The 14,273-nt window shown below is 38.4% G+C and overlaps 2 protein-coding genes across 2 annotated transcripts; one reads left to right on the top strand and one right to left on the bottom strand.

The window, feature by feature from the left end:
- Nucleotides 1-77: 77 nt before the first annotated feature.
- On the top strand, nucleotides 78-2,956 carry LOC107037073 (thioredoxin-like protein 1). Its single transcript, XM_015255399.2, has 4 exons — nucleotides 78-303; nucleotides 1,148-1,412; nucleotides 1,812-2,095; nucleotides 2,681-2,956. The coding sequence occupies exons 1-4, from the start codon at nucleotides 206-208 to the stop codon at nucleotides 2,892-2,894; spliced, it is 861 nt and encodes a 286-aa protein (XP_015110885.1). The 5' UTR covers nucleotides 78-205; the 3' UTR covers nucleotides 2,895-2,956.
- A 162-nt stretch (nucleotides 2,957-3,118) lies between these two features.
- LOC107037072 (mediator of RNA polymerase II transcription subunit 16) lies at nucleotides 3,119-13,352 on the bottom strand. The gene is made up of 5 exons (XM_015255398.1): nucleotides 11,878-13,352; nucleotides 9,787-10,449; nucleotides 8,491-9,345; nucleotides 4,051-4,306; nucleotides 3,119-3,758 (listed from the first exon to the last, which is right to left on the bottom strand). Exons 1-5 carry the CDS (start codon nucleotides 12,416-12,418, stop codon nucleotides 3,635-3,637), a joined length of 2,439 nt encoding a protein of 812 aa, XP_015110884.1. The 5' UTR covers nucleotides 12,419-13,352; the 3' UTR covers nucleotides 3,119-3,634.
- Nucleotides 13,353-14,273: the final 921 nt, after the last annotated feature.

Here is a 14,273-nt window from a genome sequence, read left to right as displayed (position 1 = left end):
TCACGATATCTTCGTCATTTCTTCCCCTCCCAGCTGCCAAAGTAGGAGAAGTTGCGAGTGGGGGGAGGGGTGGGCGGCCATGTAAATGCAATGCAAACTGCCAGTCATTCGTCAGCGTCAGACACGAGCATTTTCGAGGATTTATCAACGGCAATTCCAATTGTTTTTGTATTTAGATTGATAATTTAAGATTTGAAGGGTTAATATGTGCCTTGTACGTGTTGTGAATGATGACAGGGGGTTTCATGGGGAATTGTCGAGTGCTGGGACTAAACTCGTAGTTGTTGACTTCACAGCTACTTGGTGAGTGATTTCTAGGTTAGATAGAGAAATTACGAGCATTGTTGGGGGGGACGATGATGTGCCAGGGGAAAGGATTAGAGGATTATCCTGGGGGGGGCGGGGGGGAAATTATGCCGAATTTTTTTTAGTGAAAATAACAATCTTTTTTAGTTTTTGGGGAGATGTTTTTTTTTGTTGCGTTGATGATTTTTTTTTGAGGAAACATTATTGGAGTGTGGAATGGGTGATTTCTGATAAGGATATTTATGACTCTATTTCAAGAATGTTTTTTAGTGGGAAAAATATCTTTGATTTTATCACTTGAATTTTGCTGAAAAAAACGTATTCATTTAAAAAAATATCGAATTTTTTAAAGGCGTATTCCTACCCAAATAATTGGTTTTTAAAAATTGGAAATTGATTTTGTGGAGATGAAAATGGATTTCCTTATTTTAAAAATCTGATTTTCAATAAATTGATTTATCATTTTTTAAAAATCAACATTATTCACAATGAAATTTATTTCAAGCTCAAGAACTGAGTATTTCTCAATACTCATAACGATATGTTGAGAATATTTAATTTTTCCATTCTTAAAATGCAATTTTGATAATGAAAAAATGGTCATTTTTTAATTTTTGGAAAATAATTTCATTTTAACACACCATTTTCTCCTTTTTAAATCAATTCTGTTGAAAAAAATGGATTTTACAATTTTTTAAATTCTATTGAGAAAAATCAATGTCCCAATTTCTTAAATTCAATTTCGTTCCCAAACATTGAATTTTCACTCATGACAATTTCATTTTCATAAAATCATCTTTCCTCAAAAAAATTATTCAATCATTTTGATTATTATTTCCAGGTGTGGTCCTTGCCAGAGAATAGCCCCAGTATTTGAGCAGTTATCAACAAAATATCCAAATGCAGTCTTCCTGAAAGTTGACGTAGACAAATGTGCAGAGACAGCAGCTAGCCAGGGTGTGAGTGCCATGCCGACCTTCGTATTCTACCGAAATCGAACGAAACTCGGCATGTGCCAGGGTGCCAATCCCGAGGCCCTCGAGAACAAGATCATCGAGTATTACGGTGGTGGTGATGGTGACGACGAGGGACCTGTTGCTGGACATGTACGAGAACCCAAAGATAACGCTTATTACCACATACTCGGCATGATATTACTAGCAATCATCCTGTACATGTGGAATAAGAATGAACAGGCTTAATTATCAATAATCAATTTTCTCAATTACTGACATGTGTTATTACTCGACTAATAAACAACAATTTTAACTGAAAAATCAGTTTTGGTGATTATTTCCGGAAATAAAACGAGAAAAATCCCGTTTTTTTTTCAATTAGTCAATTTTTTATCAGTATTCATCAAAGATTTTCGTTAATTATCTCATTAACTTGATGAATGAATAGTAATTTTTGATTTTGAATTCTTCTATTCGGTGAAAAAATCGGAAAATTGGGAAATGAAGAAGCAAAAGTTTTGGAAATGAAGTTTTAAATAATATTTTCAGATGGATTTGAACACTTTCATCATGAAGGGTCAGTGCGAGTGTCTGAACGAGTCTGATGACCACTGCCTGGAGCACTGTCTAACTGCTGAGGGTGGATACCTGGAGAGCGACTGTGACGAGCAGCTGATAATGTCGATAACGTTCAGACAGGCAGTGAAGGTTCACTCCCTGAAGTTCAAGGGGCCCAGTGACAAGGGACCGAAGAACATCAAGATTTTTATCAATCAGCCGAGGACCATCGACTTCGACATGGCTGACTCCAACACCAGTGTTCAAGATCTTGAGTGAGACTTTTTTGTTTTTCAATCATATCTCAAAAACCACTGAATTTACTGAAAAATACGACGAAACATTTTTTTTGGAAATTCAATTCTCGACAAAAAAGGTCTGATGTACTATACTTTTTCATGATTCCAGTGGTTTTGGAGATATTTTGAAGAGAAAATTTTTCATTCATTTTTTCAAGTAAATTTCCTGAATTAATTCAAATTTAATTGAAATTAATTCAATTATTGGATTCACAGAGACTTGATAATTCAACTGTTTTATTGAACAAAAATTAATTTATTTGAATTAATTTAAGTTAATTTTTCAAATTGATGTTAACAAATTCATTAGAGAATGGAATAAAAATCGAAAATTGCGAATTTCTCGGGAAGTATTAGGTGTACCTAAAAATGTGAGAAGACATTTTTTGTTGGAAATTTAATTCTGTACAAAAAAAGGTCTGATGGTATCTTTGCGTAAATCCAGTGGTTTTGGAGATATTTGCAAAAGAAAACGTTTAATTAAAAAAAAATACTGAAAAATTGACGTTTTCATTCTCCCAAGGAAATGAATGGCCTTAAAAACAAATGTTTTCCTTTCAGACTTTCAGCCAAAGACGTCGAGGAGGGCAATCCAGTCCCCCTTCGTTACGTGAAATTCCAGAATGTTCTGAACCTCCAGATCTTCGTCAAGGACAATCAGGGAGGGACTGAGACCACCCAGATCGATCATCTCTCGATCATTGGTTCCCCAATCTGCACCACCAACATGGGAGACTTCAAGAGAGTAGCTGGAAAAAAGGGGGAGAGCCACTGACACTCCCTTTCCATTATCACAATTTTCAATACTATTAATTAAATATTATTTGTGCATCGAAACAGTCTCTTTTATTTATCCCTGACCCTCCCTCCCCTGGTCCACTCAATCTGGAAATGGCTTAATTTGTGAGAAACGAAGAAAAAAAAGATTTCACCCAAAATTGTTACCAAAATAGAAAATTCCCCTGAACAACATATGTAAATGAAAAAAAAACACCATTATTATTTAAAAAGTCCAGCATTTCTCTCCTAATTTATTCCCGATAAATTCCAACATCAATCCTTAAATAATAAATTTATAATATTCGTCTACTCAAAGACATTCACATAATCAAAAAAGAAATCAATCCTTAATTAATCATAAAAATACTATTTACAATAAAGATGGTATAATTCTGTTTAGACAACCTAACTTCAAAATTGGACTTTCATCAAATTGGTAGAGTCGAATTGAAAAACGCCTGGCGGATCTCGAAGAGCATTCCCTAGGCTTCAAAATGAGACATTACTCAGGAGAATCCGATCATTATTGCAGGAGGTATCGAGGATTTACGATTGGTCTTGAGTGTAATTAAAAAATTCTAGGGTTTTGTTGTCTTGTTTCCATATAAAAATGGAAATTTCTGGGGTTTCTCGTGCGAAATAACGGTTCCCCTCTTGTTCACTCAATCAGCAGAATATAAAATGTTACGAAATATTGTCTCATCACAGAATGGATCGTTGAAGTTTGCTTGAATCTCAGGAAATGGCTTTTGCTATTCTCCAGATGCCACCACATCTGCAGGTACGAGTCCAACGTTGGTCCCAGGCTCTTATCGCTGCTGTTCTCGTCATATTCTGAACCTGAGCTTTCCCCCCACACCTGCAAAAACGTCCAAACTATCAATTATCCCCCGCAAGTGATCAATTTAAAAACAATTGATGAATTAAACATCGAAAAGAGAAAACTCTCAGACTAATTTCTGAATATTTCCAAGAGGGAGAGTTTTGACGAAAAATGTCAAAAGACACTTTTTCTAGAGAATTAAATTCCCCGCAAAAAATGTCTTGTGATATTTTCCCCTAAACCCACCCCCTCTCCAATAAACCTCAAAACAAATTAGACAAACTGTTTTTTTTACTTGAAAGACTATCAAATAATTGTGGAAAATTACCTCGTGCATTGTTTGAATGTCGATGGATCCTTCCCAAGGTAAATATGTCTGATCTTATCAACAACCTGGCTGGAGTGCATGCACCCCTCGACGGGATTCAACTCAGGAATGAAAAATAATTGATCAGGAGTTATTCCGTATTCAAACTGCAGTGGGAGATTCTGCCAGTGGAGAATAGGCGTTGCAATAGCTGTGAATCCATTCGCCTGATGCAATTGTGGAATTATTATCTGATTCGGTAATAAACAGCAATCATCTGTGGAAAAACATTAAAAAGTCAGTCAATACCTCAAAATTTTTGTTTTTCCTTAAAAAAGGGAAAATTCAATTCAAAAAGTCATTACTGTATTCAATTGGTCAATTGAGTTGTCCATTAACGATCAAATAATTTTTTAATCAGTGGATTCAATTTATTATTCGAGGATTTTTAAACAATATCGAGAATATTTATAGATTTTAAATTCATAATCAATTAAATAAATTCACAATTCATTCTTTATTTCGAGTTGATTAATTCATTATTCATAATCAATGTTTTAAGCAGTAAAAAAAGTCTTGGATCGATGAAAAAATATTAAAATACTGTTTTTTAAATATTGAAATTGATTTCTGTATTTTTTAAATTTTTTATTAATGAGCATTTTTTTGGATTTCTTCCTTTTGTTCAGGTATTTGAGCAAGAGTTGTCTCTGATTTCGACAGTCTCCTGCTGTCTGGTGCTCCCAGAAGATCCTTGAACGCTGCAGATCCCATTGTGTATCGCCTTGTGTCAATTTTCTTAGCCCTCAAGATTTTCTCCTCTTCAGTTAAATTCATGCCGATTTCATCTAAATTCGTCTTCCTCCTGCTGGCGACTTCAACATAAGTTGCTCTTTGCTGCGATGAATGTGGCATCCGGGGTTTTATTTCAGGAAACTCCGAGGATTTTTTGTCGATGAGTTTTTTCTGAGTTGAAACAATCTTCAGTTCTTTTATTTTCATCAATTTTTTATTCTCATCTCCAGTTGATTCATCATCATTTTTTTCTTCAGATAAATAATCAACTTTTGGGGATTTTGAGTCATGAGAGTCTTCAGATTTTTCGGCAATTGGTATTTTTAGAGATTTATCCTCAAGTTTTTCATCTTTATCTCCAGATAACTCACTTTTCCGTGCATGGAATCCATAAAAATCGTCTGATTTTTGTTTAATCTTCATTTCTTCAATGAGATCACTCTCCAATTTATTCACTCTCATCAGTTTCTTCTTCTTATCTTCACATTTTCCAACCACTTCTTCGTCATCATCATCTTTATCTTGAGATGAACTCCTCACTCTTTTTTCTTCACCAAAATCCCTAGATTTTTCATTACTCTTCATCTCCTCAAGCGAATCAACTTGTAATCTCCCAGTTTTCTCCAATTTTCTACTCTTCCCTCCACTCTCTTCCACTTCTTCATCATCATCTTCATCTTTTCCTTGAGATAAACTCCTCTTTGATTTCGATTCCCTAAAATCCCCTGACTTTTGCTTGCTCTTCATTTCTTCAATCAAATCAGCCTCCAATTTTCCAATCCCCCTCAACTTTCCTCCATCATCTTCACTCCTTTGAATCCCCTCTTCACTTTTGCGAACCATTTCTTCATCCTCTTCATCTCTTCCTTCAGATAAACTTCTTCCCTTTAGTTTCGGTTCCCCAAAATCCCCTGATTTTTGCTTGCTCTTCATTTCTTCAATCAAATCACCCTCCAATTTACCAACTCCCCTCAACGTTCCACCATCATCTTCCCTCTTCTTTTGAATCTTCCCCTCATCCTCATCATCTCTCCCTCTCCCCAGCTTCTCATCATCATACCTAAAGACATTTCCACTTCGTCTCGTCCCCTTCATCTCCTCCTCCCTCTCAGCATTCTTGATCAAATCAATGAAGAAGAGATCCCTAGGAGTCATCGGAGTGCCACAAGTTCTCCCTCCCCCAGGCGACGGCGTCTCCACAGTAACAATCCTCAGATATTCTTTGATGGAGCTCCTGTTGATCTCCCGTGACACCCTCGACAGATTGTCCTCACTCTTCTCCTCAGCCTCATTTCCCTCATCGATCTTCCCCTCCTTGTCTATCACCAGAGGTAGAGGGTGCCTCCTCAGGGTCACGGGGTCACTCTCCTCCTCAATCGAGTCCAATGTCTTCATCTTCTTGCTCCTCTCCAGGGCTATTGCCTCCGGATTCTCGCGTCTTTTCCCTCTCTTCAATTTTCTTCTCCTCCAGAAGACGAGGAAGACAATCATGATGATGAGGTAGAGGACTAGTGCCACTGTCCAGAACAACTGGGGCCAGTACTGAGGCCAGTCCTTCGTGTAAATCGTCCGGTAGAGCATCCCGAAGACCAGGGGACACACGATGATCCAGTGGAATACGAAAATTCCGAAGCAGATGGGGAAGAAAAATGAACATTTCGAGGTTTTTTCCATGCTTGATTGAGAGGCAAAACTCTCGGAGTATTTTCGCTTTGCAAAGGCATTCTTTATTCTCGATTTTTCGGACATTTTTTAAATTAAAAATAGTACTCAGGGATTTAAATGATAATTTTTCAATTAATTACACTTTTCTTTTGGTTTTAAGAATTTTTTTATGGTTAAAAAAAGGCAATTTGGGGTCCAAATTATTTAAGAAGAATTGAGAATATTGTTCAGATCATATTTTTACACATTAATTACACTTTTTTTCGTTTCAACAATTTTTTTATGATTAAAAAATTCAATTTAGGGTTCGAATTATTTAATAAGAATTGAGAAAATAGTTTGGATATTATTTTTGAGTTTTAAAACATTTTGTAAATCTTGAAAAATTTGTTTAAGGAGTTTTTCAAGTCTTCAAGTCATAGAGAATATTATTTTAGCGAGTGCAAAAATTAATTTGGCTGTTGAAATGATTGTTCTTAATTTCTCAAGCACTTCATAAATGTTGAAAAAATTCATTCATGAATATTTTCCGATGTTTTCCACATTGTTTCGATTGAACGGATTGTTTAAACACTTGAGAAATTTATTCTAGTTGGGCATAATTGTTTATTTACAGATATTGATAATGCTTATTGTATGGACTCGTATTAAAATTGGGAGTACAAGTTATGAGGAACGTTTCAGAACTGATTGAAAACCCATGGAAACCAGAAGGAAGTGGTGAGTCTTATCAAATCCTGTCGGATTGCCTCATGTTTATTAATAAAACGAAGCAAAGCTGACTCCCTAAAGGAAAAATCTAATGGAATGATAGAGGATCGGTACTTTTGGTCCAAAAAAATATTCATTCTAAATTTTTTTTTATTTCTGCTTTTAGTGCGGTCAATCTTTACTGCAGTATCCAATATTGGATACATCAGGAGTAAAGGAACGTAATAAGACTAAATTTTCTCATTTTCCTTCAAACAAATCACAGTTTAATGTGCGGAAAACCTTTTGACATGAATTTTCAAGATGGTAAAACAATGGAGATAACGTTCGAAAGATAATCCACCCGGGCCTTACGGTGTTTCGGCCAAAAAGTCAAAATAATGAAAAAAAATGGAAAATTCACGGGAGAAAATTCTGAGTATGCTGCATCATTGAGAATTTTTCCACATTTCTTTCCGATCTCAGTCTCAAGAAAAAAAAATGAAATTTAGATGTTTTTGTAACCCTTCCAGCTATAATCTCCGAGGTGACCCCACTCTCAATTAGGGAAATTTCCATGGCACCCAAAAAAATAATGAACTATTGAAGAAAACACTATTGAGTGATAAATCAAATCTTTCTTGACAACACGTATAAGTTTCAGATTTTTTTCAGATTTCATAAGAAAGTTATTTGAACAAATGATTCGGAAAATGATGAGTTTCGGGGCAATTACGCGCTCACGCGCAGGCGCGTGGTTCGAATGTCAGCGACCGTCATGGGAAAGATATGGGTTGGACCATGGAACTGAGAGAGAGAGAAAACACTCGACAGGTTTACCAACTCGAGACGCATTTTAATATTATTTCAATAATTAGAAAAACATCCAATAAAAATTATTTGACACTCGTAGATGATGAGAAAAAAATCAATCAATCTGATAAATAAAATCAATATCCAAAAACTGTTCAAATGCACACTTAAATAGTTACTTGAAAATTGGAAAATTTCGTGCTCAGCGATTGAATCAGGGCTCGAGAACAATAAGACTCCCCTTCCGTTTCACCCCCCTGTGATCTACAGACGAAACACCTTAAACGTTAATCTGCATTTTATTCGATATCCTGAAGATCCCCAAATCATACCACCAAACTTTCCCAATAAATAATCTACATTTCTGCGTAAACAAAATGGCGTGTTATGTCAAAACACCCTAGTCAAGCGAGTTGCCATGGCATAAAATACTACATTTTGTCATCAGGCCTAAAAAACATTTTTCTTGCGAATAAATTGTCAAAAAGATACACTCACCAATGAGTCCATCATCAATCTGCTGCCCAGCATCCCCATTCCCCTGCACCAATTTCGACAGCAGCCGAAAAAGAAGCGCCAGAACATCAACATTATCAACAGTCCTCTGAAAAGCAGGAAGACACGTAGGTCTCAAAAGCCCCCAGATCCTGATGATGACCAGCAGTTCCCTGACAATGTTCAGGGCCTTGTGATCCTTCAGGAGTTCATATCCTCCGGGCTTCATCTGCATCCTCTGTTCAGGAAGTCTCGCCAGGAGATTCAACGCGAGATCAGCAACCCACTGGATCAGCTGATGAAGACTCTGCAAGGTGCTCGGCTCCACCGTAAACTCTTTAGGATCGAGATGCAACAGCACTTTATCAACATCAGTGACACTGAGATTGACGTCGCTGATGACAGCACTGAGGCTCTCAGCGGGTCCTTTGTCATGGCTGATGAGGTCGCTGGGTCTGAGCAGTCCTTTGAAGGCAGTAGCCACTGAGTGGATCATCAACAGGGCACTGAGATCAGCAGCCCTGCCCTGGCCATTCCCCAGCATTCTGTACAACGACGTCTTTATGCAGAGGAACTGAATGTAGTGGTACTGCTGAGTGGCTGGACTCTGTCTGTTGTAGGATGCATCGAGCCTCTCGCACAAGGTCTCGATCATCGAGGTCCTCATGCAAAAGAGGAGGTCCAACCAGTCCAGACCGGTCACCAAACAGTACTCCAACATGGTGCAGGCGTAGTTGAGGGTTATTTGGCTGCCTCCGTCTGGGAGGAGCTTGTAGACGTAGAAATTACCCTGGGTGTCCACTGCCATCATGACGAAGCCTAACCAGGATAGGTCGACGTGGGAAATGGTGACGGATCCTGAGGGGATATCAAATCGAAGGAGAACAGTTTTAGAACAACGAGGAAAGCTTTGTGTTATGAGCTCTCAGCCAAAAGGGGATAAAGAAATCTGAAGAATAGGTTGAAAAATATGTTCACTCTCTAGGAATTGAATGAAACCAGTTGAAGGTGATTTGAAGAGGATAAATAATTTCAAGAAATGATCGAAAATGCGTGGTTGAGAGGCGTGAGCGCCGCCATCTTGCTTGGATATTCCCTCCCTCTGTCGCGAGTGACTTCAAAGATGGCGGCGCCTCCACCCTGCATTTTTAAACACTTCTTAAAATTATTTATACGCTTCAAATTATCCTCAACTCAGTTCGTTCGGTTTCCACAAAATGAACAATTTTTTAAAGTCATTTTTCAGATTTTTCTATCCCATGTCAGTTTTTTTTACTCCTGACGCCTCATATCACGAACCTTTCGAGTACTTGGCCGCAGGCTCCCCATGCCCCCACCCCCTGGACAACGACGAGGAGTTGATTTCCTTGAGACCCTCTCTGCTGAGACAATGAACCGAGGAGTCAGCTAGGGTGACGATGACAAAACTAGGTGGTGGCAGGGTCGTCACGAGGGAGACCTTGGTGGTGCCGATGGCAGTGACAGCCGCAGGACACCTGTACTGGGACTGATGCTGCCAAACGACAGTCTTAAAAGGCTCGGAGGACTTCAACTGGAAGAGCTTGTGGACGGGCTGGGTCTTCTCCCGGAGTTCCCAGACGTCTACGAACCCCTCGCCCTCGCCGGAAGCCGCGACCACGAGGGAATCCGCGTCCTCTCGGACCACGAACTTCAGGTGAGTGATGTCCGTACAGTTCTCCCGGAGTTGACCGTCCTGGAGGAAGAAGCTGGGGAGGGCGAGGGATTTGATCGAACACTTGTCGTCCTTCTTGGTGACGAGGACTCGGTAGCAACGGATGGGAAAGGCTGTGGTGCCACTGGAGACGGCCACTAGGAAGTGGCCGTTCTTCCCGTAGCAGAGATCCACCGAGGAGATCCTCTGGCGGATAGAGGAGAGACTCTCGGTCGCTATGCAGATTGGGGAGGTGATGTCGCGGGTGATGAGGATCGCACCGATCATTCCTGGGGGGAGGGAAGTAGAGGTTCAAATGGTGGGGTCTGAGGAGGTGTCAAGGGTCAGAACACCGTGAGAAGCGGACGTTCCGGGAACGTCGTTCCCTTTGAAACGCTTTGGGAGTACAAAGAATTACTGAAATGCGGGAATTCTCAAGCAAAAATGGACGGAAAAATATGAAAAATGGACCGAAACCTTTGTTCATTTCATAGAAATCGGATAAAGCGGGTTGGGGGTGATCTGAAGGGGATAAATAATGTTAAGAAATGTTTAAAAATTCGAGGTGGAGGCGCCGCCATCTTTCAAACTCCTCGCAGCAGGGGGAGGGGGATCCAAACAAGATGGCGGCACCTCCATCTCGCATTTTTAAGCATTTTTAAAATTATTTGTCCGCTTCAGATCACCTTCGACTCGATTCATCCAGCTCCTAGAGAATGAACAAATTTTCAAGCTATCCTGATTTTTTTTGTCCTTTCGGCTGAGAATCGATGGCGCAGAGTTTTCTCCGCATTTGAAGGAAAAAATAATTTTTGGACTATTGATAATGCTTCTTGTATAATTTTCATAAAATTTTCTTCATTGAAAAAATGTTGGAACTGTGAAGTGATGTGTAGTATGATATTATTTTGTTGTGATTAGTTTAATTGTAATTTGATATCAATTTACTGAATTTGCCGATTTACATGTTCTTATTTAATGGAAAATTGACTGTATTGTTGTTCCTATTTTTTTGATTTTCCATGAAATGAATTCTCATGCCAAAAGTAAATATTTAATGATGTCGAGGACTGTGTTGATAATTATGTTGAATTTGTTTGTGTTAACATTTACGTGTGTCATTTTTATGTAATCCACCAGTCGACAATCTAGTTCTATGTTATTGTTATGAATGTCCATTTTTTCCCTTTAGAATACATTCCAAGCGATATGCATTCGTTCCTTGTTCTGAACATTTCCTCTGAAGTTAGTATTACTTGTGTTTCATCATTATTCTGTTCTTCCGTTTTTATTGTAATGAAATTTTATTTCTGAAGTCCCTATTTATGTTGATAAACGTCTTGTCTTAAGAGGATACGTCAGTGAAATTTAAGTCTTCACTGGGTCTTGGGACCCATTGAATAGTTTGTGATATATGACGGAATGTGGGAATAACTAGGGAAAATTGCTTTAGCTATTTTAGCTTTTTTTAAAATGTTCTTTACACTCTAAAGAACGAAGTTAAGCATCCGTTTTACTTTATCATGCAATAGATCATGAATAAATGAATTTTGAATTTCATAAATTTTTCGCGTCTCTAGAGTAGAGTAAAATTTATGAAATTCAAAATTCATTTATTCATGATCTATTGCGGGAATAAAGAAAAACGGAAAAATTTTACCGACGTATTCTCTCAATACCCATGCGCGTTTCATTATGAAAAAAAAAATTGCTCCTACCTGTAGAAGACACCACCAGCACCCCTTCAGCAGCTGTCCCCCCGAACTGCCTCACCGAGGGTGCGAACAGCAAATTCGTGAATTTATCAGAATAATGAATGCTATCTTTCTTATCAGTGACTAACGCAGTCTTCTTTCCATTGTGGAACCAAGCAGCCCCCAGAATGTGCTCCCCGGGGAAGGTGGTGGACCCCAGGAGACTCCACTCATTCAGAATGTGATCCTTGAACATCCAGAGCTGAACCGTACCAGAACGATCAGCCACCACCAGCTTGTCCCCAGGTAAATCCCACTCCAGAGCTGTTATCGGAGACGATCGGTTCGACGTGACCTTGTGGGGGTTCCAGGGCATGTTCAGGTCGCACACGTAAACGTGGGAGCCCCAGGTCTTGCCCACGGGGTCGTCGAACAGAACTGTTGTCGTGAAGGCTGCGATGTTCCTGGAGGAGAGGGAGCAGAGGCAGTGACCCTCCAGGAGAGTCTCGTTCGAGGGGAAGAACCTCGACGAGGACTTCCGGTTTATCGTGTACAGAAGGTCCATTCTGCAGGAATTTATTACTGAATTGTTGATGAAAAAAAATTGTCTTGGAGATGAAGGAGAGCTCGTCAGAGGGCAAAATACTCAGGACTTTTATTTCTCAAAAATTGAAAATTGAAATTTTTTGTTTCATTTCTTGAGGATGAGGGGATGCACGTGAGTCAATTAATTAAATAGTCAGGAGATTTATTTTTTATGAAATTGAAGAGGTAGAAATTTCCTCGACGAATTAATCGAATTCCAGGATTTTTTTGAGGTTATGATTGCGTTTGGAGACCTTAGACACTTGAAAACACTGGATTTTATTTTTTTAGAGGATTTAAACACTTCACTCTTGATAGGCTATCGATAATGTTCGCTTTTGGGGCTCATCATTGATTACTTTATAAAGTCCACTCTCCAGGAATTTATTACTGAATTGTTGATGAAAAAAAATCTGGTCAAGGGGCAAAATACTCGACTTTTATTTCTCAAAAATTGAAAATTGAAATTTTTTGTTTCATTTCTTGAGGATGAGGGGATGCACCTGAGTCAATTAATTAAATAGTCAGGAGATTTATTTTTTATGAAATTGAAGAGGTAGAAATATTTTCTCGAGGAATTCATCGAATTCCAGGATTTTTTGAGGTTATGATTGCGTTTGGAGGCTTCAGAACCCTTTAGACACTTGAAAACACTGGATTTTATTTTTTTAGAGGATTTAAACACTTCACTCTTGATAAGCTATCAATAATGTTCACTCTTGGGGCTCATGATCGATTACTTTCTGGGCTTTTCAGTGTTTCTTGTGGAGCATTTCGACAGAGATCTCTGATTTCGAGAGGTTCTGTGTGTTGACAGTTTTTTTAAAGGCTGTTTTGATGATTGGAAAGTTGCCTCGAGGGCTCGAGCCAATGATTGGTCCGACCCCGTCGACCACCCTTGTAACGTCATTAGGTTTAAAAAATTCAACTTTCGATAATCAATTATTAATCAATGAGCAATATTTATAATGTTCATAAATAAAAAATTAATCATTCAAGCCGGAACACGAGTTTAAAAAATGAAAAAAAAATTACAATTAGGGAGTTTTTCGGCCAATTCACGAACTAATGGCGCCAGGGTGCCGCCATCGGCTTTCCAACATGGCGGCTCCCATGATCGAAATAAAATGGACACTTTTGACTTTTTTAAAAATATTCGTAACTCAGAAACAGATTTATCAATTGAGCTCAGTCTAAGCTCATCACAAAGAGGAATCATTATTTTTCAATTTAAAAATAAAATTATTCCATTTCATGAATAATTCAACACGTCATAAATATTTCAAAAAAAGTCAAAAGTGTCCGTTTTACCCTACCCTCCCCTAAACATTTGAATGGTGTGTGCTCAAGGGACCCCCGAATTGATATAAGTCAGTTAACGATGGTTTACTCTTGCTCTTCCCCTAATTGCAAGAACAAATCAGTAGCGAAGCGGTAAACCGGGTTAAGTCTATTTTGACGATTGACCAGTTTTTGACGAATATCTCGGAACCTAAAAGAGATAGAAAATTTTTTGTCACGACCTTTTTTGTAGAGCCAATTGAGGGTTATAAAAAAGGTCCGTATCTCTTAGATTCCAAGATATTCATAAAAAATTAGCCAAAAGTCAAAATCGACTTAACCCGATTTACCGCTTCGCTACTGAAATGTAGATTTTAGATCCCATCGAAATCTCCACATTTTCGTAGGCAGTGGTTGGATTTTATTGGTATTCAAGATCTGAACCCGGTAAGGGGTTTATGCGAGAATCATTTCACTTCCGAGCAAATAATTTAATTAGTGAAAGTGAATCTACAGGTAAATGATTTTATCCTATGGCTCCACCTAATATGATA

This window comes from Diachasma alloeum, unplaced genomic scaffold (assembly GCF_001412515.2).
Source record: "Diachasma alloeum isolate Michigan unplaced genomic scaffold, Dall2.0 Dall_scaffold_00213, whole genome shotgun sequence".
Lineage (NCBI taxonomy): Eukaryota > Metazoa > Arthropoda > Insecta > Hymenoptera > Braconidae > Diachasma > Diachasma alloeum.
The sequence above is the reverse complement of the archived record's forward strand: the minus strand, read 5'-3'. Positions and strand labels throughout refer to the sequence as shown.

Bases quoted from the DNA above. Each gene is read 5' to 3' on its own strand.
- LOC107037073 (XM_015255399.2), top strand. From the start codon at position 206: ATGTGCCTTGTACGTGTTGTGAATGATGACAGGGGGTTTCATGGGGAA. The intron at 304-1,147 runs GTGAGTGATTTC...TATTATTTCCAG, and splicing joins GTTGACTTCACAGCTACTTG to GTGTGGTCCTTGCCAGAGAA. The intron at 1,413-1,811 runs GTACGAGAACCC...TAATATTTTCAG, and splicing joins AGGGACCTGTTGCTGGACAT to ATGGATTTGAACACTTTCAT.
- LOC107037072 (XM_015255398.1), bottom strand. From the start codon at position 12,418: ATGGACCTTCTGTACACGATAAACCGGAAGTCCTCGTCGAGGTTCTTC. The intron at 10,450-11,877 runs GTAGGAGCAATT...CCCTCCCCCCAG, and splicing joins GCTGGTGGTGTCTTCTACAG to GAATGATCGGTGCGATCCTC. The intron at 3,759-4,050 runs GTAATTTTCCAC...ACGTTTTTGCAG, and splicing joins ACATTCAAACAATGCACGAG to GTGTGGGGGGAAAGCTCAGG.